The sequence below is a fragment of the Notothenia rossii genome (genome assembly GCF_949606895.1).
Source record: "Notothenia rossii genome assembly, chromosome: 3".
NCBI classification, from domain to species: Eukaryota; Metazoa; Chordata; class Actinopteri; order Perciformes; family Nototheniidae; genus Notothenia; species Notothenia rossii.
The window spans coordinates 43,424,467-43,451,581 of NC_136901.1; the positions used below are offsets into that span (position 1 = coordinate 43,424,467).

Here is a 27,115-nt window from a genome sequence, read left to right on the forward strand (position 1 = left end):
TTGGATAGTGATGTTTCCTGTAGAGCTGTTACTCTACGGTTAAAATATTACGTTAATTGTGTCAGTCTCTCTGTCTCTCACTTTATTTAACCTCCTGCAGGACGAACAGCTGAAACACTGGGAGGTAAATCTGCAGGTTAACAACAACGAACCCATCATGTACAGCAGGGCTATTCAACTTCATTAGCAAGTGGGCCAAATAGGAAAATCACAGGGGGTTTGTGGGCCACACAATACTTTGTCAAGGAATCACTACAAATAACTCTTGCTTACATAGTGTTAATAGATACTAATACAAAATGAACTAGTCAAGTGCATCCCTTTTTTTTAAAAATTGAATTGTATCAACATAAATCATTACAGAAAGCAACCAGTCCATAAAAAAGTAGGAAAGCTTCGGGTTACAAGGCTTGACACAAAAGTGCAAAAATGTTGCATCTTTAAAACTAAGGAGACATGAGTTTTTTTTTTCTCCTAACAGTTCCATTTCCACTAATGTACAAAACAAGATGAATATAATAAAACTGTATTCATCACATTAACAGTTAGTAGCCCTGTGTATAATATCCTCAACACTTCCAAGCATACATAAGGTGCATTGAAGACAACACAAGTCCATAAAATCTAATACTAAATGCAAATAGAACATAGTGAAACAATAGCCATCAGACTCACAATAACATTCATATCTTGGAAACATTTTTGCAATTTTCAAAATAGTAAGTAGGCTATTTGAATGACCATAAAATGAATGACCATAAAAACAGATCTGCATACATACCATGCATCAGACTTTTGTCATGTTTAGCCTGTTTGAGTCAGTGAGAGAAATTACACTGCCTTGATTTAGCTATTTCAGCATAGTTTGGCTCATAAGTGGTAAGAGCAATTCTGAGACACTCATGCAACTTTTCATTGGTCATGGAGCAACGTGCCCTTGTTTTGATGGCATTCATATGAGAAAAGCTAGACTCACAAGTATAGGTAGCTCCAAACATTGTCAGTATAAGCAAGGCCACCTTCCTCATTGTGGGGTACTGATACTGGCTAACATGGTTAGACCAAAAGTCCACTACACCTTCAGACTGCAGGAGCTGTTTTAAAGCAAAGGAAGACTGCACATCAACCAGCTCCATCCCAAAGAGGCTCTCATCAATGCAATATATGACCTTGCTTACTTTTACAAAGAAGTCTGCATCAGGCTTGATGGAAAACGGGTCACGGGCAAACTGCAATACCTCAATTGGAATGCTGAAGCCTTGGAATCTGTCAGTAAAGTTATCAGTCAATTTTGTCATGAAGCCTTTCATGACTGGCGTTATGTTTGCTCCAGGTGATGTGGTCATAAATGCACAGAGTTTTGGGAAGTGCAGCAGTTTCGTTGTCATTAGGTCTGTTTTGAAGATCGTTAGCTTTGTCTTGAAGGCACAAAGTCTTTCAACCAAATCAGCGATAGACTTTTCGCGCCCCTGCAGTTCGCAATTCAAAGTGTTCAAAAATGTCACACAGAAAGTAAACATCTGCCATAAACTGTTCATCTAACATGCGCTCCAAGAGGTTTGTAGCTTGTTTGTGCTTACTCGTGCGAAGAAAAGACACAATCTCCTGGCGGAGTTCACAGAAACGATCCAGGACCTTTCCTTTGCTGAGCCATCGGACATCGTTATGGACGAATAAGTCCGTGTGTTCAGCAAACGTGTCAGCAAGCAGCTGACGGAACAGGCGGTGTTGTAGGCTGGAGGTTGAGCGAATGAAATTCACAATGTTCATGACAGTGTCCATGGTGTTTTTCAAATCACCACTGAGCTTTGCACACAACACAGATTGATGAATAATACAGTGTAAATACTGCATGTGTGGGGCTATGGCAGATAGACGTGCCACCAGCCCCTGCACTCTGCCGATCAGAGCTGGAGCGCCATCAGTGACCAACAGGCACACTTTTTTTAAATCCAGTTGACGTTCATTAAAAAACGAGACTATCTTTTGAAAGATAACCTCACCTGTAGTGTGTCCCTCCAACGGAATAAGCCCCAGAAGTTCTTCCCTAAAGCGAACTCCATTGAAAAACCTCACATAGATGCACAGCTGGGCCATGTCAGTACAGTCAGTTGATTCGTCCACAGCGATTGATATAAACTCTGCTTTTCGGAGGTTTTCCAAAAGCTTCCCCGACACATCCTTTGCAAGTAGTTCCACTCTGCGAAGTGTTGTTGTGTCTGAGAGAGGTACTTTTTTAATGGCTGAAGTGACGCTGTCTTTTACTTTTTGGTCAATAACCACTTCATCGATGACAGCAAGCATGCATTCTTTAACGGTCAACGCGTCGGTAAAGGGCCTCTTCTGTCTGGCTAGTGTCCAGGCTACTCGCAGGGATGTTATCGTAGCTTCCTCTTGTTCAGTGCAAAAGCGACTAAAAGCCACTTGACTCCGTTCAAATGATGCTAGCAGTCCCTGTACTTTCCTTCTCCGTTCCTCTGAGCCCACGGGAAAACTGGCAGAAAACGAGCCGTGATTTGAATTGTAGTGCCGCTTTACGTTGTATTCTTTCATCACGGATATACATTCGTTGCACAATAAACACACCGGTTTATTACTTGTTGAGGCTGGCAAAGTAAATACATATTCGTCAGTCCATTCATTCTGGAATTGGCCGATTTTCCGAATCAACTTTACGTTTCTTGGGCTTGGAGAGAGACATCTTGAAGCTGTTACTCGCTGGCCCGCGAACCTAATGTGTAACGTGAGTTTGACTGAGCCAATGACACAGTGACACAGTGCGGTCTTTTTTTTTTTAATGAACAGAGGCAGGCAAAATAACGGATTCAAAATTATTCGAATGGAAAAACCAGCGTTTTCGCCGCATCGTCGGATTTACTGTGATCAGACATTAGTTTTATTTATGCTATTAAACATATGCCATTTCGATTTGCAGGCAACCTCTTGTGGGCCAGAAAAAAGTTCTGAAGGGCCTGATTCGGCCCGTGGGCCGCTAGTTGAATAGGCCTGATGTACAGATTGCATCAATCTTTCAAACTGAAGGCTGGAACATTTGTCCTTGTGAGTCTTTCTAGTTTTCTCTCTTTTTGTTGCATTTGACCTTTTCTTATTTGTTTCATTCAGAACTGACTTATATGTTAAAACAAAAGAATATAGAAAATGCATTATTACTTTAAGTATTTCATGTTTCAATGATTTTGCTTGTAATTCTGTGATTTTATATTTTACAGATGTGGTTTCCAGGTCCTGGTCACAATCATCCTCCCACTGACCTGATGTGGAACGATCTGAAGCCCTGGAGCTCTGGAGACAGACTGAAGTTCTCCCTCTAAAGCCACGCTGGAGAGATGCAACATGAACTCTGTATAACATCCACTTAAACATAATAACTACCTCCTTTGTTCTGCTCTGTTGATCTTACTCCACTTTTATTAGAAGTTTCAAACAAACTCTCCATTGTAAAAACACATAAAGCAGGAGTTTCAGGAAGTAGCTCAAATTGAGATGAGATGAGTCATGCGAGAAAGTTCCCATTATAAACATTACAAACAGGAACAGCACGACTTCCTGCTCAAACACAGGTTGTTGTGACGCTCAGTGAAGACGAGGAGATCAACCATTTACAGACACACTTTTATTATTCTGATATTCAACAATTTAAAACATGTTTTGTGGTAAACAGATCTTCCTTTGATTGATGGCCACTGCTTTTCTATTTTACTGAAAATCTACTCTTTTCGTTAACAATTATCATTTTTAAATCTCAGAAATGGAAATGTTTGAAATTGTGTTTTATATTGATCGGTTCAGAAGCTGATGTGCAGTTTTGATAATATTCGCTTTGGGAAAAACCAACTTCCATGTTTGTTTTTAATACATGTCATGTGGGGTGCTACTTACAATTGACAACAAAAGAAATACTTTTTTATTTGTATTTTTCTAGCGGTATCTGTGAATTACATGTTTGCAAAATTAGTTTTGTTTACTCAAATGTTTGTTGTTTTTTATTCAAATGAATAATAATAATGTTAAGATGAGTGTTTTTTTTTTTAGCACAGTTATGTTAGCAGCTCTGTGAGGCTGCACAGCTGTCCTTTGAGCTATAGGCTAAATGTAGCATGCTAAAATGCTAAAAGCGACAATGCTACCATGTTTGCAGGAATTATGATGTTCAACCCACAGAATTCTGTTATATTGTCATATGATTGTCACCGTTGAGTTCATTTTGATATCTTTACAAAGACAAAATAATAAAAAGGTGGGCTGTAGCAGTATTTTGTTTAACTTAATTAAAATTGTGTTAATATATTTCCTAATATATATTACCCAATTTAAGTTACTCCATGAAACTGTGAATGTTTTTCTGTTTCTACAAAGCCTCTTGAAAGCCTCTTTTACTATTCACATACATTTAAATAAAAACATGTTCTGTGGGTTGTGTCTGAGAAGCTGAAAGTATCTGGAGTCTAAAATAAAACTCAAAACAACATACACTCAGCTCGCCTTTTAAAATAAATGCATGCGTCAGTCAGTACCTCTGTGGTTTTTTACTTTGTCTTGAGTGTGAGAAAGTCTAACAGCTCCTGCTCGTACCATCATGAGACAGAGAAGTTACACACCTCACACCCAACCTGAGCAAAAGAAGAGATCAAACGCAGAAGAAGTGATAATGTCCTCGGCTCGTGGTGTTCATTGTGTTGATGACCAAACTCTAACCTTAATACATGAGTTATTTCTGTGTAACCCTGAGTTTCCCACAATGCAGCAGTCCCACCAGCAGCAGCAGCAGAGCCACCGTCACTACGGTGAACACAGTCCTTAAAACGAGGAGGACGTGAAGGGAGTGATCCGAGGAGGGACACGTCTCTCTGTGAACAGCTGCAAACACAACACAACATGAATATATATATAATCCAGAAACTCCAGATATATCCCCCAAATGTTAGCTTTAATGCAATATCTGACCTCTGACAGCCAGCCAGCTCTCTGGTGATTCTCCACCATCAGAGATGCTGCACTTGTAGAGTCCTTCATCAGATTTAGAAACTCTTTGGATGGTGATGTTTCCTGTAGAGCTGCTCCTGATGAGGCGGCCATCTTTATAGAAGTCAGCTAAGAGGATGGAGGAAGGGGTCGTCTTGTTTCTGCAGCTCAGAGTCACAGATTCTCCCTCCATCACAGGAAGCACAGGACTCTCCAGGATCACAGAGCCAGCTGAACAACATCCGGATCAAACGTTTAGTCTCATCTGTGTTTATTTACAATAAAGAATAGGAGATGATTTAGACAGAGGGAAGAAATGATATATACTATATAAAATATAAAATGTGGTGGCATCATACACATACTGAACAAAAATATCAGAAATAAGCAGAACTACATGATCAATACATCAGAAATGAAATAGTAACATAGAGTATCGTCTGCATAGAGATTGATATTGTTTAATATTCTTTGATTTGCTCATTTAATTGATCAATTCGTTTTTTTTTCTTTAAAATGTTCAGATACAAAATGTTGTCTTTGAAAACTGTGTTCTGATCCCAACATATTTATAAAGCTAAGGGTCATTGCACTTCCTGCATATTTATTGGTCAGAATCAATATTTTGTACAAGTACTGTATATAGATTTAACATTGAAACATATCTGCAGCATATCTGAATTAAAGGAAAAGAGCTTTGCAGTTTAAAACAAAATCTTAATTATGATAGACATACCGGTGACAGTGATGTTGACAGAGTTGCTCTTCTCTCCTTTCTCATCCTCGCACCAGTAAACCCCGCTGTCTGGTGCATAGGCTGATTTAATGCTGCAGTTCAGTGTTGATGAAGCAATATTATAACAACTCTGAATTAACTCATTGTTGTTCCTAAACCCTCTCAGAGCAGAGCCAGGACCCTCGCAGAGAAAAGAGAAGGGTGTGTATTCAAAGAGCTGCAGTCTCTCTGCAATCATGTGCAAAGCTGCGTCTGAGGACAGAAACAGTAGACAGTAGAGCATTTGATATATAAAAAATGACTTAAACTATGCTTTAAAATCAGGAGAATTAAAAAATTACAATCTTTAACGTTTGATTTCATGTCAAATTGACATTGTCAGCCTATTATTCAGGTTAGAAAATAAATAATTGAAACTACATTAACTGTATATTACTGTACAGAGTCTTAAACAGATGCAATTAAATGGCTATTATCAGCCTCAACTTGAATCTGGGACTTAAAGACTGAAACTGTGGAAAGTTTATATTTAGTACCCACCATTGGTTTGCGTAGAGCTCTCCTTAATATGTGCACCCAACAGAATGATGACACACGTCACTGGATATACAAATAAAGAAGAAAACTGTATATCAGCCTCATATGTGTTAAAAGAATAACTTAAAGTTGAAAGAAAGCTGAGACTCACGCAGTCGGCTGCAGAGCGCTGTGACCTCCATGATGTCTTCCTGCTGTCTGAGCGTCTCACTGTGAGACACAGAAATATAATGTGAGTGAGAACTTCCTCTTCCTGTGCAGAGTGTTTCTGAGGCTGGGGTCAGACTCTCTGTGGTTTCAGAGCTCTAGATGAAACCGTTAACAGTTAACACGTCATGAAAAAAAACATAGTTGAGCGTTATAGACATTGGACTTTCTTTGTGCATGGAGGTATGATGATGTTGAAACAGGCCTACCCAAAACTAGCCTTAAAGGTCTCATGTCATGGCCATTTCTACATTACATTACATTACATGTTACTTGTTAGGCACTTTTATCCAAAGTGACTTACATACTCAATACTGTGGACAATCCCCACAGGAGCAATTTGGGGTGAAGTGTCTCAGGGACACAATGACATGCTGACTGCAGTGGGGTTTGAACACCATCGTGCAAGGCTACTAGCCCTTAAGCCCCAAGCCTGTTTTTCAGGTTTCGGGCTCGAAAATGACATTCCCAGAACAAATGACCATATCTTCCCTTCTAAAAGGGTTACATGAATAATCTTTTTACTCAAAGTAATGATAAACATGTGAGTTGGATGTAGAAAAGTCAGAATCAATATAGATGTTTTTTATTTTAAAGAAAATTCAGATTGAACATGGTAAAAAACTGTAAATTATAGTGTCCGTCCAAAAATTATTTTGTACTTATAATGAAAACTAACCTTGGATGATGGGTTAGTAGACTAAAAGCTTTAGGAATCCAAAGTACAACATATAATAAGTACCCTGTATCAAGATTGAAGCAAAACAAGTGATATTTGACCTTTTTAGACAGATTTAGCAAAACAAAAACTCTTCTGGGACCATTTGGATGGATTTTCCATATCTCTGGCCCCCCTTGCTCTATTTTGACATGTGACATCTCTTTCTGACCGTTAGAGCCAATAGAATCGAAGGGAAATCGTCCCGCACACACTCATGTTACAAAAAAGATGGTGTCTTTGCGCATTCAATCTCGCTACAGAGCGTAAGAATGGCCTGCTCTACTATTTGAAAACGGAATTGCAGTTTTATTGCTTATAGATGATCAGAACATTTCAAAGGGGACACAGCCACATTGGATATTAACCTATGGATTAACTACATCATCGTTGTTATCGTTTTAATGCCATTGAAGACCAGTTTAGACCAGACAAACCAAGGTAAGCCATGTTAGTGTTGTAGGCTACCTAGCACCACATGTTTTGATGTACGTTTTTGTTGATAACGTCGCGAGTTTGTATCTTTCGGTGTTGAGGTGGGCACCGTTAGATTCTGTGTCTCCTTACGATCATAAACGATGTGTTGGATGTGCAGCTAGGATAAGTGATAAGGGAGCTAGGAGTGATTTTCGGTGCAGTAATAGGTTAGCATTTTTCGCTCGGGGCTAATTCAGAGGCTCACTGTTAGCATCGTGTGTTTTTTTTGAAAAAAAAAATGAAAAAGATCAGTTAAATTAGTTTTTTCCCGTTATATGGATTTAAAATATTCATAGTTTATTAAATATTAAGGTTCCTTAGACGTTGTTTCCTGCAAATGACGCGATTTCGGCCCCGGAACCGGGTCCGCGGGGCTTAAGAGGTTTAAGAGATATACCATCTATCCGGTCCCCCTGCCAATCACACACACACACACACACACACACACACACACACACACACACACACACACACACACACACACACACACACACACACACACACACACACACACACACACACACACACACACACACACACACACACACACACACACACACACACACACACACACACACACACACACACACACACACACACACACACACACACACACACACACACACACACACACACACACACACACACACACACACACACACACACACACACACACACACACACACACACACACACACACACACACACACACACACACACACACACACACACACACACACACACACACACACACACACACAGTAATGCTGCGAAAGAATTTTACGTCAAGAAAACAAAGACAATTGAGTTAACTCAAATAAATATTGCTATTGGACTCAACTCCAACTTTAGTTTGTCTAACTTGATAGCTTTAGTTGATATAACTTGATAACTTTAGTTAATTTAACTTCAGCACTTGATACCTTTAGTTGATATAACTTGATAACTTAAGTTGATATAACTTCACTAATTGATAGCTTTAGTTGATATAACTTGATAACTTCAGTTGATATAACTTGATACCTTTAGTTGATATAACTTAACCTTAAGTCAATACTACTTTAGTTTTTGGTTGATTTAACTGCAATGCTAATGAGTTTATCTGCTTAAATGTAATGCAGTTTTCACCCCAGACATCTAATACAATTTAACAACAAATACTGCCCAATGTTTCTTGATTTATTGAAGATACAACTTTATGAACCAAAAACACTGAGATCCAACTCAAGCATCTTTAATAAAAACAGATGAGTCTCAATAAAAACAATTTTGGGAACAAGAATAATGCATCAGAAGACAATGATCCAACAATCCAACCATCCAACCATCCAATCCAACAAAAGTAAAAATAAATCTCCATGAATTCAAGGCTTCATGGGGTGTGTAACTGATAGAAAATAAGTCCCTTTTTTGGGTGAACTACTCCTTTAAGACAGTACCAACACATGATGTCATCAAAATGGAACATTTGTACCAGAAAGCTTTTTTTAATAGCCTTGCCTTGTTCTTTCTTACCATCTCACTGTGGGCAGTTAATCATACTACCATAATACTTGATGTGTTATCTATTATTTAATGCATCCTATTTAGGCAATCATCAATACTCAAATATATTTTGCATTGCAAGTTATAGAAATTTAAGTCGACATTTAAGTTTTCATTTTGATGACATCTTAAACAAACGTGTTGGCATTCAACAATGTGCAGCCAGTTACAAATAGAGCAATTAACTAAAGAATAAAAAAAATGCATCAAAACATGTGCAATTCTAAATAATGCATCGCAAATAAGATTAAGTAAACACTGAAGTTTCACACAGTGTGGATAAAACCTCAGTGCAACAAATCCACACTGTGTGTGTTACTGTCCCCCAAATAAATCCACACCGTGTGTGTTACTGTGTCCCCCAAATAAATCCACACCGTTTGTTATGTGTCCCAAATACACTGTGTGTTACTGTGTTCCAAATACACTGTGTCGCTATACCCAAAATCGACAGTGTAAATATCCCAACAAATCCACAGTGTGTGCCCTTCCAAAGTGGCATGTAAACCTGCACAAGTCATTAAATTGTCAAATGCAGTACACAATCTACAGGATGTCTAACCAAAATAACAAAATATAGAGTCCATTTCTCATACCAAGTTCACATTTTGTTTGTTCAGTTGAACTTGCATTTTCTACTTGAGTATCAATATTTACACTCTGCCTTAAGCTTACACGGGCTTCCTCAAGAGTCTGTATCTCAAGCCATGTAACAATACACAATATTGCTGTGTGCAGTTCTCCAACAATCAAACTTAAATGGGAGTCCATGACTCCTCCAATGTCCATCAAGTTCAGGGTCAATGCTTTAACTCTGCTTTAAGCTTACATGGTCTTCCTCAAGAGTTTGTTTCTCAAGCCATGAACCAAAGCAGTGCAATGGCCTCCACCAATGTCCATGAGAACCTTCTGAATGACTTCAAATGTGTACCTTATGCCTTTGGGATAGTCGATGTTGAGTGCGTAGAGCAGACCCATCAGCAGTGACACAGCTGTTGGAAAATCACTGACTGATGGAAAGATGATTTCTTCCTCGATGACCACTGCGAAACTGACAGTATCATCCCCGTCTGCCACTATGAGGATGCCCAGCATCATTCCTCTTGTCATGTCCTCCTCAGCATCTGTGGCCTACACAAAGTGGAAAACGTGATAAAATAAACCTTTATTGATTCTGTTGTTGTGGCCACAACAGCATTAAGCATGAAACACACCAGTGGTTCCTAAACTTTTTATCTTAAGACACACTCCCGGGGACCCAAACTAATGAAAATAGCTGACCTACAATCTCACAACACTTCACAAAAAAAAAAAAAAAAAAAAAGAGTATGAGCTGTTGAGTACTTAAAAACCTAATCTTTTAAGGGCTTTATTAAAAAAAACAAAAACAAATCCCACCCAGTGTGAAATGAGCGGTGCTTTCGATGAGTTCATTTATACTCCTAAGCTTGGACACTGCCATCGAGGCCATGCTGGTACGGACATACACACAAAGCCACATGTTGGAGCGGTTAGCGCTCAAAAATGAAGTAAATATTTTGAGGAAAATTGGAAACAAAGAAAGGGCCTTTTACTCATGATTGGTCCCAACCCACTGTTTAGGTCCTAAAATACAGGATACGTACAAGTAAGGGTAAGAATGGGGGCCTGATCTGCACTGACGGAAAATATAAATATAAAATAAAATATACCTGAACTTTCTTGTAAAAGTTGGACGAAACCTCTTTGAGGTAGTGGGGGATCCCCATCAACACAACGGTCCTTTTCCATTGGTTGGAACACTAAAAATAATAGACAATACACAACCAATGGAACAGCTTCAGTCAGATAACATCAGAATAGAGTATTTAACAGTAAATAAATGATAAGTGAGTGTGAGTGAGAGCTGCAGACAAAATTGGAAAACTATAAAATTGAAGCTGATAAAGCGGTTCTTTCTCCTAATTGGATGACACCATTGACCCGTGTGAAAGTACATTTGCTGTTTATAAAGAGCTGGAGAGACAGGGACTGGGAGAAGCCTGTTACTGAACCAACGCTATAGTAACATTTACTATAAGAACTTTTTTTAACAGAAAAACAGTGTAAAATATCACGTAAGCATACTTACATCACTATCCAGTGTTGTCAACAGCTTCTTCAGCTCCACCACACCAGGCTTGGCTTTGTAGATATCAATGAACCTCTGCAGATACTTGTCAAGACCAGCGAAGAGGCAGCCTTTCAGGTCAACAGTGGTGAGGCGAGCAAACTCTGCTTCAATCTAGTAGGCATAAAAGAAGCAAAGAACAAGCCGAGGGATTGGCTGTAAATTCAATATCACTGATATACTGTATGTATATAACTGTATAATCTTCATGACAGCAGACATTAGCCATTGTGTACAACATATCTTTCTATTCTTAATCAGCCTCCAATCTGATCTTCCTCAATCACATTTGAAATAGAGAAGTACTTTACCTGACGTTCAGAGAACAGTGCTGGCCATTTATCTTTGATGTCAGCCACAGGTGGCTCATCCTCTAAGATTTCCTTTCTCCGCAAAGAGAAGGTGCTGGTCATCATCGCTTGAATTTGCTTCCAATCAACCTTCTTGTTCTTCATTTCTGTGAGCATTGCTGTCCTTTCTTCGTCAAGGGAGTGTTTTGTTTTTCCTTCCGGGATGTCTGGCAAGAAGTTGACTTCTGATTTTCTAGCCCTCTTAAGAGTTATTTTCCCAGATGTGCTGGATGACCGTGAGTTGAGTGAGTTGATCTTGAGCTCTGGGCATCCAGCCTCTCGGAGCTTTTGTCTGAAGTTACCCATTTTAAACTTTAAACTAAACGTCCAACAGTGCCATCCAGCGACAGACCCTGGTTCCCTCAGACATGGATGTTTTTTGATGAGCGCTTGCGCCACCAAAGCATATTCCTCATGTTGTGGGTATGGGCTATAGGCATAAACCGCTTCTGCTATTTTTTCCAAAATGTCTGATTTCATGCATTTGGAGATATCAAGAAGGGTTCCATCCTTCTGGAAGGCTTCATTTCCTTCCCTTAACCTTAGCTCTGTATCAAACGCAAAAGTAGGGATCTGAAATGACTGAGGCAGGTGACGACTGCAGGTGGACTGGACTCGACTGGGGCTCGACTCAGGGGTTGTGGTTAAGCTTGCAGTGTCCAACGTTGAGTCTGTATGATAATAAAGTTCTTCTGTATGAACTTGGAGTTCTTCAAGAGGATGACTGTACACTTTTAAAGTCACTTTATCTTTAGGGAAATCTGACATGTTACTCAAGTTGCAAAGCTCGTTATTGAACATTGGATCTTGAAATTGTACCCTCAAAACTCCTTCCAATCCAAGCTTGTTTTTGAGGATCAAGTGCAGGTCATCAACCGTGTCGGGCATGTTCTCAATGGTGACCCTCCGAATGTCCTCTTCGGTTAGGATGACACGCAGCAACATGGTGAATCTAAAAAGAACAAAACAAATATACATTTTCTTATAAACAAGGCAAAGTAATGATCACATGTCATAGTAGAACCCCGACCTAGTAAGTAATTTAACCACATGAGGCCTATATCCCAATATTGGGAACATTCTTTGTAAATTACAGATCTACAAGCTCACTATGTCTGACATGTTGTGAGCTTGTAGATCTGCTATTTTCGGTGAAGAGATTTAGTGTAGATGGGAAAAGGACGGGGCTTCAGTCAACTAAGTATGGGGTTTTGCTGTAGGAGAGTGCAATGCAAGGCGTTGTGGCCTTGCCGTAGACTATCAATTTAAGATTTTGTTTAAACCCTGTTAAGATGTAAAGAAGGTTATTTTTTATTATTTAAAAACAATGGTAGTAAAATAATGAACTATATAAAAGTATAGAACATAAGGTAGAGTTGTTAATGAAACTAAGGCCTATAAGACAATTATTATTACTTAAATTATCCTGAAAATAAGCAAAAGGATTACCTCAGTGTAGCAGGAATGCCTTGGGAGAAATCAGGAGTCTGCCTTGCACCACGTAGGCTGTCAGGGGGACGTAGTGGTTCAGCTCTGCAGGGTCGACCACAACCAGTTGGGAATCCTCAGCACTGCAAACTTCATAACATCTATAGTGGTCCAGGTAACAACCAGAGAAAGGTTGAAGAACAACGAATGCCTTGTTGTCCACTATCACAATGTACAGGACTTGGCAGAAATCAGGGAGTCCACTTGTGCTTCCAAATGATACAAACATCCCCTTTACATATTTTGTTCCATGTATTAAGGCTGTTGTGGCAAGTGATATAGTGGTCAGATGACTGAATTTGTGCTGAATAGCTAGTTTGACTGGGAGGGGCACATTTTCAAGGGAATTGTGTGTTGTCCTTTCTACTTCTACTGCTGGCTTGAACAGGCAAGTCATGTCAAAATGGTATGCCAACATAAGCTGGTGTCTGTTGGCCAGAGACAACACAATGTTCTTGAAGTTATTAATATCACGAACAGCTTTCTTGAAAAAACTGTGTTTTGCTTCGAAGCGAAATGTCCAGAAGTCAACCACAGGTCCAAAGCAACGAATCAGATGGGGATAATGCTTTAGAAAATGATGTTTGGGTTTGAGTTTCACATCAGGAAATACATCTGTTAAAAGTTTCCTATGTTCAAAGATCTTTGCTTCTAGGTAACAGATGCTTTCATCTGTAAAAGCGGATGATGCCAAGATTTCAACAATGTCTTTCAGTTCCAGAATCAGAGACCATGCATCATCATTTTCAGGGACATCATCACCAATAATTAATGGCAACAACCTTAACAGAGTCCAATTCTCGTGGCCATTTCCTCCTATGGTTCCAGACAAATGAAAATTTACAGAAATTTTTTGAGGACAATTGGTTTTGTCAGAGTACTTATAAGGGAAGTACTGTATGGCAGTATTTAAATTATCTAATGTGAAATATTTCCTGTCAATGAATTTTTCCAAACACAAACACAGCTCAAAGGGTACAATGCCTTCAAATAGGTCGTGCAAAAAGTCAGGTGGAAACCCTGTTATACAATGAAAGTATTGTAGTTCATTTAGAACACATTCACGTTTTACACCATTTACACTTTTCAAATTTGTGTTTTCTTTAAGCTCAGACAGGTTCAGGTTATGTGACTCTATCATTCTCAATACAAATGACCCACTTCTTACAGAACAAGTTTGAATATCTTTTCGACTTGCAAGGCAAAATCTGCAAAACTTGTCCACATTAAAGGACTCCTGAAAGCCAGCAAATGAATGTGCCCCCAAATTATCTGATGAAATGTATAGCACTGTGCCTCTGACACTGGTTCCTAACCTGTCGATGTAAATTCCTTCCTTTTCAAGCAACTGTAGGTCTCTCAGCAGTGGTTGAACAATTGGACCATAACCAAATGTTTTAATATCTTGACTTTTGCATAGGGCAGCCAGATATATAGTAGACAATGATGATCTGTCTCTTACAGGCAAATTGCTAATTATCCAATAGATTGCACACAGCTTATGTTTCTTTCTTGAGGTGCCTAAAGGGTTACAGATCTCAAAGTCATCAATATACAAGCCCAAAGAAATACTTAGATCTTCACCATTAACAAGTGGATTTTCTTTACAGTACGATGCATCAAAAAAAGACTTATACTGGCCAGATGGTGATTTTCGGTTTTCTTCCAAAACTCTGTCAATTACATCACCCCTATTCAATAACGCTTGAAGAACACGCAAGATTGGCACATAAACAAATGTTTTTTTTGATGAAAAATCTAAAACATATTCAACTGGGTTGATTAAACTGAAGTTCTTTGAAAAAAGATGACCTCCTTTTGTCAGTTGACAAAGACCCACCCTCTGAAAGACAGCTAAAATGATTTGCCTGGCACAAGGTATCCTTTACTAAATTTATAGTGTTTTCATCAATGGTACATCCATTCTGCCTTAATGCTTTATCAAGAGTATTTTTGTTTACCTCACTCAATAAAACACCAATATCCCTAAATTCTGTAACTATTTGCTGAACTGCAGTCTTTGAGACATGTAAAACAGTTTCCAATCGCAGAAGTAAAGACGCAAGTCTTGCTTGAACTTTATCAGAGGTATCCTCCTGCTCATTTACAATCTCATCCTCAGAACATTCTGCATCACTGACATCTGAAACCACTTGATCAGCCACAAGTTCCACGCCTAAATGTGTTTGAGTAATAAGCTCAGATTTCAAGTCTTGTAGTGTGGCATTGTTGTGAAAACGACTTTTATGCGAAGTAAAGGTAGTGTAATTTCTTGTTTCGTGAGAACAGTGATTAAAAGGGCAGGTAACTGTCTCTTTGTTTCTAAGATGTTTCCCAAGATGACCAAAGTACTGTTTTATAGTCACTGGATAATTGAAGTCACACAATTGACAGTTAATTTTAAGGTTTAACCCTCCAACAGGTCCATGATGTGAAAGTCCATGTTCTCTTAAATGCTTATTAAGGGATTCCTGTGATCGGAAAACTAGCGGACAGTCACTGTAGATACAGGGCAAAGGGCAATTTCTTCCATGATGTCCATGAATGGCTCTATAATGTTCAATTATTCTTTTGCGATTTCCTGAGTAATAGGTACAAAACTTACAAATCCACCGCATTCACGTTTGGATCTTGATCATGTACACCTGGAAAAAGAAAAGTAAGAAAGAATTAGGACAGAGATATTACATGGTAGTTTAATAAGCATGTTATATTTTCCTCAAAGCTATATATATTAGTGCTGTCAAACGATTAAAATATTTAATCGCGATTAATCGCATGAATGTCATAGTTAACTCACAATTAATCGCAATTAATCACACAATTTTATCTATTCTAAATGTCCCTTGATTTATTTTTGTCCCATTATTTTTTTTCATTTTAATGCTCTTATGAACATGGAAAAGTGGATTGGCTTGCTTTATGCACATGTTTCTTTTATTAGAAGCAACATGCAAACAGGGCAGTACAAAATACAATTATAAAGTTAAACCATGGCTTAATATTTCCTTTTTCTAAAGTGTGCTGTGAACATAGCAGTCAGAAAACGTATTTCAGAAACAATGAACAGTAACAGTTAGGTAACCAATAAAACTGAAAGCTGAAAGCAAAGAAGTTGTAGGCTTACCTTGCTTTCAGCCAGCTACTCAAACAGACAAGCCTGTTGACATTTTCAGACAACAGTGAAGCTCGCTTCTTTTGCACAACATGCCCAGACACTGAAAACAACCTCTCAGAAGGTAGTGATGTTGCCGGTGCTGCTAAGTACTTGCGTGCAAGGCGGGCCGTTTCTCTGAATCTTTTTATCATCCATTTCGTCGTATCGCGCTCGCCACTCACTCGAACCGTAACGTTAGCCTACTACTATTGGCCGGCTGCCAAACGGCGTGCCTATTGTCTTGTTTCCAGTCTAGCTAGATCCGGTGTGGTGTTTTAGTTTTTCAATAAACGGGCAACACGGACGATAATGTAACCAATTAAAAAACGTAAAACATGTCTTAAATATTACTTGTAAGCTATCAATATAACATTTACACTCACCTTGTTAAAATACGATGTATATTCAGTCTCTGGCGTTGTTCCATCCACCGAACAATGCGCGCGCTTAGCAGGGAAGGACGCAAAACGTGCTACACAGCGTACAGCGTGATGACGCACAAGTCTATAACTTTTGTGCATTTGTCAACTCAACTAGACTCAACTTGATTTATCTTGTTAACATAACAAAGGGTCTTAATTGAGTCAACTTCCATGTGGTTGAGACGTTATCAATTAATTATTTTAAGTTAAAATGACTTTTTGCACAAATCTGTGTTGTATTGACAAGTAAAAATGAGTCATGATAACTAAAGAGCAACATTGGGTTTTACACACACACACACACACACACACACACACACACACACACACACACACACACACACACACACACACACACACACACACACACACACACACACACACACACACACACACACACACACACACACACACACGCACACACACACACACACATTCACACAACAGAAGAAAGTCTGACAGGTGTTATAAAAACTGAGTAGTCCCGCCCCCTGCAGTCCAAGATTAGACATGTTCTCTGCGTTAATAGAGAATTGACTTTCAACACTGGCCACAATAAAGCAATACAAAGGTAATTTGCAACTGATTGTATTTCCATGTATTAATTTATAACCCGTAACCAAAGCACTGAATCCAAAGTTCAGATGTTCATAAACTGAGACACTCAAAGTGAAACTCAGATAATAATTTAGTGGATAAAATTACACTAAACTTGTTTTTGTTGTGAAACTTTAGTAAGAATTGTCTCTTACTTTTGCAGAAACATTTGCACTGTGAACAAATATAATGCAAAACATTGAGTAGCTACTTAGATGTTCAGTGGAAGAATTGAATGAGCCTTTACTATATCTGCATTATAAACGTCCAGAACCTGTTAATGATCTACAGACATTGTCCTCACAGGCAGGTGAAGAGACTCGCAACATTCAACAGGTAAGCGGTCTAACATTTAATCTAAAACAGACTATTAATGTTTAGAAAAAAGTGGGTCTACATTTTGAGTTGTCTTCTCTGATAACCCCAATTTCTGATTAGAACAGCTAATCAAATCTTTGTCAGTGTTTCAGCTGTAAGTCAATTATGTTTTGCTTTATTTGTTCGTAGGAGAAGCGTTAGTCAAATAAATTTGAATTTCAGTTTCGAACTCAGGTCTTATTATTTCTGTTTTTGGTTCACTTCCAGTTACATGATGCTTCTCCACACAGACGGAAAGCCCCTTAAAACTCATCTGAGAACTCTCAGTGTTCTGGTTTTCCATCTTCTCCTAACACACTACTGTAGAGGTAAGTAACACACAATACAATATCGTGATTGCTTTATTTGCAAACTTGTAGGACTGTAAACCCTTTTGAGATGACATACTGTTATTTGAACGCTATAGGTTCAATACAGCAAAGTATTAGCTTTCTGCTAACCACTAAGCTGTAGCAATCCAAACTTAGACATGAGGCTAGGGTCAGCTTATGCTAGATGAAGTTGTTCGCAAAAATTAAACTTTTTGCAACATTTGTTTGAAACAAATTCACGGATATTATTTGAGTCCCTTTTTGATAAGTTTGTCTCTCCCCTAGGAAAGATGAAAAGCATAAGCACACTTATGTAGTGGCCAAATGGGTGTACTACAACTTCTGTCTGAGTCACTTAATTTCCATTGACTTGCATTTAGAAAGAGAAATCTGTTATTTGTTTGGGGGAGGGAAATCAACTTCCTTGTACAAACAGTTGAACATCCCTTATGGGTCCTAAAAACTGTAAAATAAAGCTGAATCCAGAGTTACTTTAAATCTGGGGTGGGGTATAAGGAAAATGCCCATGGATGGGTGCAATGGATGAAGATTGTCTGAGGATTGGGGTTATGTTGTACTGGAAAGACAGGCCATTTTGACTTCATGTGCAACTGACAAAAAAGGTTATCTTTATACATTGGTGGTGTGTTTTCGTTTTTCTGGTTGCTTTGTAAGCTGTTGTTGCAATGCTGAATGTGCTAGACCAGCCAATGGGAAATCTCTGAAATGCCCATAAATTGGGCAAAGTCTATGATCATGAATATACTTTTTAATGCCTTAAAAAATGGAGCAAAGAGGTGCAGGAGTCAATATATGGGGTTACTAGATCTTATATTGTTATTGTTTGTCTCCACTGTCTACTCTCCATTGTTCAAATATTGCTCTGTTTATTCAAAAAACATAATGTATACATGTTATTATTTCAAGGTCAGTCTCAGCTGATTGGCTCACCTCAGCCAGCAGTAGCAAACCTTGGCGGTGACATCCTTTTGCCATGTTATCTGGAGCCAGCTTTAAATGTTGCCGATTTGACGTTGGAGTGGACGAGACCTGACCTGAACCCCAGATTCGTCCATGTGTTGCGTTCTGGTCATGAACTAAAGGGAATGAAACACACAATCTTCAAGGGAACGGAAACATGAACGGAAACATGTCCATGAAACTCTCCAACGTACAACTCTCCGATCAGGGGAAATACAGATGTTTCATTCCAGAATTGGACCGGCAAGCTTTTGTTAAACTAGTTTGTGGTAAGTTCACAATGTATGTGTTCAGTGTGCATGTTTTGCTATGTGCCGACTTTTATCTCCTGGAAAGGACTGTATTTATAACTCTGTGCTCCAAAATACCATGATCATTGAATATTGTAGTCTAGAGCTAAAAGGTGAGAGTATCAGATTGTAGTTGGTTGTATGGACATGGTATAAGTCACCGCTTTTTACAAACCATGTTTATTGTCAGAGCAAAAAGCCATAAAACAATTCAATTTCAGAATGAACACTATTTATTGGGGTTAGGGCAGGGGTCTGCAAACTTTTTGACCAAAAGAGTAATTTTGCCCCTTTTTCCACCAATTTCTTTCGTCTGGAGCCGCAAAGCATAATTGATAGCTTGATAGCTTAATAGAGATCATAGACAAAAACCAAAACAAATTTGCATTTATTATTTATTACATTATAGAAAACTGTTTACCTCTAAGAATAAACAAATTACTCTTATAGGGGAATAACAAAAAATACACAGACCTACTTTAAAATAAATTAAACACAGCACTTGGGGAGTCCTCTGCACATGTGAAGAAAATAAATACAGTTAAAATTGACCCACTTTGAAATAAATAAAACCTATAGCTGCACTCTAAAAAGAGTTTACTGATTGAATTATGACTGTGTAGATCGTCAGCTGTCTTCCTCTTCTGTTTTTTTCCTCCAATATGTAAAGGCTGCAGCACCTTTGACAACCTCTCTCCACATATCAAACCGGTAAACCAGCATCGTTTGCTGTGAAAATTAGATAACTCTGTCCACGCAGAATTAAATCCTGTGTTCCTCTGATCCTTTCTTTTCTTTGATTTATCCATAGTTCGCTCACCGAGCCGGGGGTCAGGATATTCGCCTGCAAGAAAAGGCGCTGGCGCGGGACCGTAGCAGGATGTGACGCATATTTTAGTTGACTTAATTAAAACCGTTTTTTTTATTTATGTGTCACAGTATCACCTCAAAATACAAGATACGAAACATTTTCAACCATGCAACAAAATATAAATAGTCTTTAGTTTTTATTTCATTTCCTTCTTATTTTCGTCTAAGCTCAAGGGAGCCAGAACAGAGGGCTTAAATAGCCGCATGCAGCTCCGGAGCCTTGGGTTGCAGACCCCTGGGTTAGGGTTATGGTTACTTTTAATAATATTGAACGTAGTTTAAAGACTGAAAGAAAATGCTATTTAAAGTTAAGAACTCAATATTTGTCTTATGAGAAACCTTTTAGTGTATTTACTTCATCTTTGGGATGCAAATGTGAGCTTTAACTTCCATTGCTTCCTTAAGCACAGCATCAGGTGCTGCTATTCCACCAATTGTAACTTTAGTTGTAGTCCAAAGTAAATCCTTTAATCCAATTTACAATTATTCAACTTTGCAAATCCTGCAAAAACCCGGCAGTTGCATTGGTTGTTTCTTTGGTTTTTGATAGCAGGAAACAATACACACACATGGATTCAGAAAAGTATATAATTAGATAAGTTGTTTGGGGCAGAGTTTAATAAATTCAGTTTTGTGTCTAACTTCCAATAGTAACTGTGTCCATAAAGTAAATAGTAGCTGGTATTCCAAGTGTCCTTAAAGGCACGCTTAGGTTAAGTTAATTACATGGTTTCATCTAACTTGATTGATAGATGTAATTGGGTGTCATCTGCATAAATACTTAACTAACAGTGTTACCTGCAAGTGCATCAGCCTTAAATAATCTAAACCATTTAGAGAACTACACCTTCTTTGTGTGTTCTGTATTGTATGGTCTAAGGTGCAGTAAAAACAGGTGGGTTTTCAGTGTCTGACAGGACAGAGACTCTCTGCTGTCCTGAAGTCAATGAGGAGATTGTTCCAGCACTCCTTGGTTAGGATTACTGCAATAATTCTCAAGTATTCTTACACTCTGTTCTTCTTTACTAGTATCAGCTGCTGCTCACCCACCAGTCGTAACGTTATCAGGGCTGGACGGTCAGAGTGGAGGAGTGGTGCTGCAGTGTGAGTCTGCAGGCTGGTATCCGGAGCCTGAGGTGTTGTGGCTGGACGCTGAGGGAAAGCTCCTCTCTGCTGGACCTCCAGAGACAGTCAGAGGTCCTGATGACCTGATACTGTCAGCAGCAGAGTGACTGGGGAGAAGAGACCCAGCAACAGCTTCACCTGCAGAGTCCAGCACCACAACACCACCCGCACCACACAGACACACTTCAGCATTTCAGGTAGACTAAATGTTCCTTTAACATGTTTTATTCTCCAATAGCTGCTGTTCATTTGTATATGTTGTTCTGTGTTTTATCATTTCAGATGATTTCTTTAAGCTCCAGTCCAGTTCTTCTTCCATCAATATCGGTCTGGTCGTCAGTTTGGCTGTTTGCATTCTGTTAATGCTGGCTGTTTCTTTCTTCTTTCTGTGGAGAGAACACATATTCAGTAAGTCACTCACAGTCGGGTGATTTTATTCAGTTGGGTTAAGGAGCCTATTATGCTGAGTGCTGTATGTTCTGTAGGTCTGTGTGCATGTTAATGGTCTGCAGAGGCTACAACATCTCCCACAAACTCCCCCCCCCCCTGCCTGAAACGCCTCCATTGGACTCCTTTGTTTTGAACATAGTGACATCACGATGTAACACTCATGCTTCTATTGGCTAGCTCTGGGTGCGGGATATCTCTAAGCAGTTGACCAATCACCCAACTGTTCAGCTACATTTAGCCTGAAGCCTGAAAAGTTTCATGTGCTTCGATCCCTTCCTAAAGTTCCTCTAATTCTCTTTCAACACATCTTAACACACGTTTCATTTCACACAGAGACAAAGAGAAAGCATTCGGATGAAGATCAGTTTCTCAATGAAGGAGAAAGAGGACAGCTGATGAAAGCTGACGCTGTGCAGATGAAGGCTTTGAAGGGAAACGTAGAAAATAAGAGCAAACCGGTAAGTAGAGAAACAACAACATGAAAAGTAAAGTCTTATCAAGAAGCACAGAAGACTTCACATCAAGATACAGGATCTGCCAGAAATGCATGAAAACATGTGTCATTGTGTGGCACCTTAAGAAATGATCATTAAAGAAACGTGACTGTTCCTCTCATAGAAAAATCAATCTGAGCAGCAGCTGCTTGAGGAGCAGAGGAGGAGAGAGGAAGCTGAGAAGGAAGTCCAGACTCTGAAAGAGCAGCTGCAGAACAAGAAGAAAGAGGTTCATCTCCACTTCAATAATGAAACACATTGATTCCTGTTTGAAGTCTCTTTCAATGTCCTCCTTAGTGTAGACAAGGTCAAACCTGCAGGTCCAAGTGGAGACCACATCCAGACAGTCCTACTTTTAGACTGTGAATAAATGATGTTAATCTTCCTGCTGTTCTTTCAGGTTGAATCTAAAGAGTCTGAGCTGCAGGATCTCCATGCAGAGAAACAGAGGAACGAGAAGGAACAAGAACAGAGAGGTTCACCTCTTCATCTTTGAACTTTAATGTTCATGTGAATAGAGAGATAGACATTGGGTTCGTTGACCCCTCTCATGTGATCATCTGTAAACCTGCAGACGGTCAGGAAGCTGTTTGAGAAACTCAATCATCACCATGTTTAGGACCCACTGAAGCTACTTTGTTTGTACTCAGTGTAGCTGTGGCTTTACATGTTATCATTATCAATGCTGTGTTTCATGTTGTTCTCATCTTTCTCTACATGTTCTTTTCCTTCCCCCAGATGGAGAAAGCTCAAAAAGAATCTCCTTCCAAATATAATTTGGTAAGTTGGCCTGAGATGTATATAATATGCAATATATAAAATATACAGTATACATTTTTTTAATGTACAACATTAAGTACAACCACAACATAAAGTGAATTTTACTTACTGTGATAAGTCTGTTTAAAAGGCTGATATGTTCAGAAATGATAATAAGAATGGATTCCTTTCCAGATAGAGACCGGCACAGTTTTATGAAAGCAGAAGAATCAGTAGCAAGAATATAAATATGTTGAATAAATACCTAGGAGGAACTTTTTCAAACACCTGAAACAAAAGTTACAATAGGAAATGTGTCATTGAAAAGCAGAATTTAGGTAATTTACAGATATATATTATATATAATATGTTCAGTTATTTAGCCGGGTCATTGTACATGTCTTTATATAATCCAGTTTAGCAAACAAGATAAACTGCAGAAGAAGAAGGATAAAGCTGAACAGGAAGTGGAGAACCTGAAGAAGAAGCTGGAGGCCCAACAGGAGAAAACAGACACCAAAACCAAAGAGGTTTCTGATATTTTACTGAACTCTGGGCTGAAGTCCTGAGTGTAAACTGTAACTAATCGACCCGGCCCTTACATGTAGAATGGTATTAATGATAAAACATGTCTCTCTCTCTCCTCTCAGGTTGAAGTGAAGGAAGCTGAAGTCCAGCAGCTCCAGGAGGAGGGTCAGAGGATGGAGACCAGCCTGCGGACCCTGATGGAGGAAGTGGAGGTTTGGAGCATCCTGATTACCTCTGGGGATAATCATTAATACATTCGTTGAATTGTTTATGTGTACTTACAACTTTATTGTTTATATTTTAAAGATATGTGTAATTTCAAGCTTTAAAAAACATGACACGTTAAACTGATTTTATAACCGTAAACCCAGCTTTGGTTTCCTCCATGTTTGCAGTCTTCTCCCTTCTCTTTGATGGCACATTGCCTCGTCTGTACTGCTCTAATGTGGTTTGTGGTGTGTGTGTGTGTGTGTGTGTGTGTGTGTGTGTGTGTGTGTGTGTGTGTGTGTGTGTGTGTGTGTGTGTGTGTGTGTGGGTGTGTGTGTGTGTGTGGGTGGGGGTGTTTGTGTGTGTGTGTGTGTGTGTGTGTGTGTGTGTGTGGGTGTGTGTGTGTGTGTGTGTGTGTGTGTGTGTGTGGGTGGGTGTGTGTGTGTGTGTGTGTGTGTGTGGCTGGGTGGGTTTGTGTGTGTGTGAGTATGTGTGTGTGTGTGTGTGTGTCTGTGTGTGTGTGTGTGTGTCTGTGTGTGTGTGTGTGTGTGTGTGTGTGTGTGTTTGTGTGTGTGTGTGTGTGTGTGTGTGTGTGTGTGAGTGTGTGTTAGCTGAAAAGCAGGAAGACTGATGAAGAGCTGAAGGAGAACATGGAGGTGCCTCTCTCCACCTGAATAATAAACTGTATCTATTGAAATATGTTGCTGTTTTTAGTAAGATCAAACGACGTATAAACGTTTTGACCATTCTGGTTCATTTATGGACTTCATCATGAATCATAACCCAATTTATTATTTTACAATTCATACATCTTTAGTATGTGCATTTCCTTTCTAAAACACATTTGCAAAGCTGGTTTTACATTTATATTACCATAAATGATATCTGTGAAGGCTATGAAAGATAGGAAACCTCCATGTTTGCAGTCTTCTCCCTTCTCGTTGTTGGCACATGGCAGAACTCTGTATGCTCTAATGTGGATCTTTATGAATTTCAGAATAGATCCAGAACATGGAGACACCATCATGCACAAATTGCTCCATGGAGCTATGACTACTGATGATCTAAAGATCTCCCTTTTCTCCACAGTTGGAAAGAAGCCTAGCTGCTGAAGCCAAGTCTCCTTCCTCTTCTTCAGTAAGTTAATGTTTTCTGACATAAAGCTGATTTATAATCACTGGCTTTAAAACAGCTGCTGTGGAAAAGTGTGAATGAGTCATTTAGCTAAAGATGATATTTCTCTTGTTTTGATTTGTTCAGTTCCCCAAGCAGAAACACTCATCTCTCCTCTCTCTTTCAGTTTAAATGGCCGCTGGTTTCCAGACAGAAGTTTGAGGAGGAGCAGCAGAGGAAGGAAGGAGCTGAGAAAGAAGTTCACATCCTGGAGGAGAAGCTGCAGAAAGAGACCAAAGAGGCTTGTGTTGTTTTCTCTTCTGAAAGTCATTCACTGTGACCTTACTCCTGCTTGTGATCGATAAGAGGTGATGTGACTAATGAACCAAATCATCAGTTCAAAATGAGGAAAAGCTGAATGTATATTTATTTATCATTTATTAAGACTATTGAACAGCTGAAGGAGGCACAGGGTAAGGAGAAAGATACACATCTACTGCTGAAGCTAATGTATCAATAAAATACACAAATTCACTTATTTGATATATGCAAGCTGAATTCAGCTGGTTGTTCCTCACACACACACACACACACACACACACACACACACACACACACACACACACACACACACACACACACACACACACACACACACACACACACACACACACACACACACACACACACACACACACACACACACACACACACACACACACACACACACACACACGCTGGTTGTTCCTCACTCCTCTGAAACACAGAGACAGCTCTGTGACTTGTCTCTGTCTGAAAGTCCAGCTATAAAGAGTTTATCTGGAGTTCTCTCTTCTTCTGTCTGTGTCTCCTCTCAGGTGGAGAGACTAAAGGCTGATCTCCAGAGAGGAGGAGAGGAGAAGAGGAAGAGGAGGAGGGAGGAGGAGATGAAGAAGGAGATGACACAGATACAAAAGGTTAATCGTGTATTCATAATAACAATGATTATTTTAATCCTAGTAGTTGTTTTAAGTTTAAATCTCATAAGTAATGCTTCATTTTACCTCAAGCTTATTTAAATGTGTATCCAATGTGGCAGCAAAAAGAGTCAACATATTTAAAATCTAATAAAGCAACCGGTTTAATCGACTTTGAAAGCTATTGTGTTTTTAAAAACGTTCATAAAGTCCAATCAGGGACATTTCAAATAAATGTAAATGTATTGTGTCTGACTTTAATCAAAGGAAACAGTTGAAATCAACTTCTGTGTGTTTTTCAGCAAGCGGACCAAAAAGCAGCTGAACTAGAGAGGGTTCAGAACGAGCTGAAGGAGACACAGAGTCACCTGGAGATCCAGAGCAGAGAGAAGAGAGAGGTACACACACACACACACACACACACACACACACACACACACACACACACACACACACACACACACACACACACACACACACACACACACACACACACACACACACACACACACACACACACACACACACACACACACACACACACACACACACACACACACACACACACACACACACACACACACACACTGCGATAAAACAGTGTAAAGATCTTAGTTGAGTATTTTTCAATGTGTATTGTGTGTATTGTCTCCCTCTCAGGCACAAGCTGTGAAATGATTCCAATGATTCTAACACTGACCTGGAGTGGAAGGATCTGAAGTCCTGGAGCTCTGGAGACAAACTGCAGTTTACCCTCTACAGCAAAACTGGAGTAGTCCAATATAAACGCTGTGTGACATTTGCTGAAATATTTTAACTACCCTTTTTCCTGCTCTCATTGTGCTCATCTTACCCTGCTTTTATCAACAGTTGCAAATATACTTCTGCTCACTGTCTGCCTAGCAATAAATAGCTGGAGTCCATTTGAACTTGTCCTCGTGTTGTGACATGTGTCAAGGTGATATGTTTTAATTATATGATGTTTTGAACCCAAAACCAGTTAAATTAGTTTAGATGTAAAATTGTGTTTTATTTTTTTGTATTTACATGACGCTGATGTACAATTTTGATATCTGCTTATACGGCCATGTTAACTTGAAATATGTTTTTTAATATGTTTAAGATAATGTTTTAATTTCAAGGTGATATGTTTTATTTATAATATGTTTTGAACCCAAAACCAGATAAGTTAGTTTTGTTGACTGAAAACACGTTGACAGGATTTCTGTTCAAATACACCATTTTTCTCTTTCAGTCTACAGTCTTGTTTCTCTGAGGCTCACAGCC

The 27,115-nt window shown here is 39.1% G+C and overlaps 2 protein-coding genes and 1 long non-coding RNA gene across 9 annotated transcripts; 2 read left to right on the forward strand and 1 right to left on the reverse strand.

Annotated features, from left to right (window-relative positions):
* Positions 1 to 3,619: 3,619 nt before the first annotated feature.
* LOC307031691 (sterile alpha motif domain-containing protein 3-like) lies at positions 3,620 to 17,024 on the reverse strand. Of its 6 annotated transcripts, none has more exons than XM_079668997.1 (12): positions 16,731 to 17,024; positions 15,796 to 15,835; positions 13,152 to 13,291; positions 12,522 to 12,654; positions 11,314 to 11,466; positions 10,895 to 10,984; positions 10,135 to 10,334; positions 6,408 to 6,466; positions 6,260 to 6,319; positions 5,720 to 5,971; positions 4,966 to 5,248; positions 3,620 to 4,878 (listed from the first exon to the last, which is right to left on the reverse strand). In XM_079668997.1, the coding sequence occupies exons 4-11, from the start codon at positions 12,645 to 12,647 to the stop codon at positions 5,109 to 5,111; spliced, it is 1,080 nt and encodes a 359-aa protein (XP_079525123.1). In that variant the 5' UTR covers positions 12,648 to 12,654; positions 13,152 to 13,291; positions 15,796 to 15,835; positions 16,731 to 17,024; the 3' UTR covers positions 3,620 to 4,878; positions 4,966 to 5,108. The 6 variants fall into 6 exon arrangements, with proteins under 6 accessions (XP_079525123.1, XP_079525125.1, XP_079525122.1 ...); XM_079668999.1 differs by lacking the exon at positions 16,731 to 17,024 and adding an exon at positions 16,318 to 16,608; XM_079668996.1 differs by having other exon boundaries at positions 13,152 to 15,835.
* Positions 17,025 to 17,453: 429 nt separating this feature from the next.
* LOC307032036 lies at positions 17,454 to 19,180 on the forward strand. The gene is made up of 3 exons (XR_013806141.1): positions 17,454 to 17,702; positions 17,952 to 18,052; positions 18,983 to 19,180. It is a non-coding gene; the product is annotated as an uncharacterized lncRNA (long non-coding RNA).
* Positions 19,181 to 19,195: 15 nt separating this feature from the next.
* LOC307032035 (uncharacterized protein) lies at positions 19,196 to 27,087 on the forward strand. 2 transcript variants are annotated; one of them, XM_079669719.1, is made up of 14 exons: positions 19,196 to 19,305; positions 21,226 to 21,518; positions 21,604 to 21,729; positions 22,105 to 22,229; positions 22,390 to 22,494; positions 22,666 to 22,741; positions 23,004 to 23,045; positions 23,441 to 23,554; positions 23,675 to 23,764; positions 24,849 to 24,896; positions 25,060 to 25,173; positions 25,730 to 25,828; positions 26,131 to 26,226; positions 26,489 to 27,087. In XM_079669719.1, exons 6-14 carry the CDS (start codon positions 22,700 to 22,702, stop codon positions 26,504 to 26,506), a joined length of 663 nt encoding a protein of 220 aa, XP_079525845.1. In that variant the 5' UTR covers positions 19,196 to 19,305; positions 21,226 to 21,518; positions 21,604 to 21,729; positions 22,105 to 22,229; positions 22,390 to 22,494; positions 22,666 to 22,699; the 3' UTR covers positions 26,507 to 27,087. The 2 variants fall into 2 exon arrangements, with proteins under 2 accessions (XP_079525845.1, XP_079525844.1); XM_079669718.1 differs by having other exon boundaries at positions 22,390 to 22,741.
* Positions 27,088 to 27,115: the final 28 nt, after the last annotated feature.

Excerpts from the sequence above, each read along its gene's own strand:
- LOC307031691 (XM_079668994.1), bottom strand. The coding sequence starts at position 12,470 with ATGTCAGATTTCCCTAAAGATAAAGTGACTTTAAAAGTGTACAGTCAT. Across the intron at positions 10,335-10,894 it reads ACTTTTACAAGAAAGTTCAG|GCCACAGATGCTGAGGAGGA; the intron begins GTATATTTTATT and ends CACTTTGTGTAG. Across the intron at positions 6,320-6,407 it reads AGCGCTCTGCAGCCGACTGC|TGACGTGTGTCATCATTCTG; the intron begins GTGAGTCTCAGC and ends TTGTATATCCAG.
- LOC307032035 (XM_079669718.1), top strand. The coding sequence starts at position 22,700 with ATGCAGAGAAACAGAGGAACGAGAAGGAACAAGAACAGAGAG. Across the intron at positions 22,742-23,003 it reads GAAGGAACAAGAACAGAGAG|ATGGAGAAAGCTCAAAAAGA; the intron begins GTTCACCTCTTC and ends TCCTTCCCCCAG. Across the intron at positions 23,765-24,848 it reads CCCTGATGGAGGAAGTGGAG|TTGGAAAGAAGCCTAGCTGC; the intron begins GTTTGGAGCATC and ends TTTTCTCCACAG.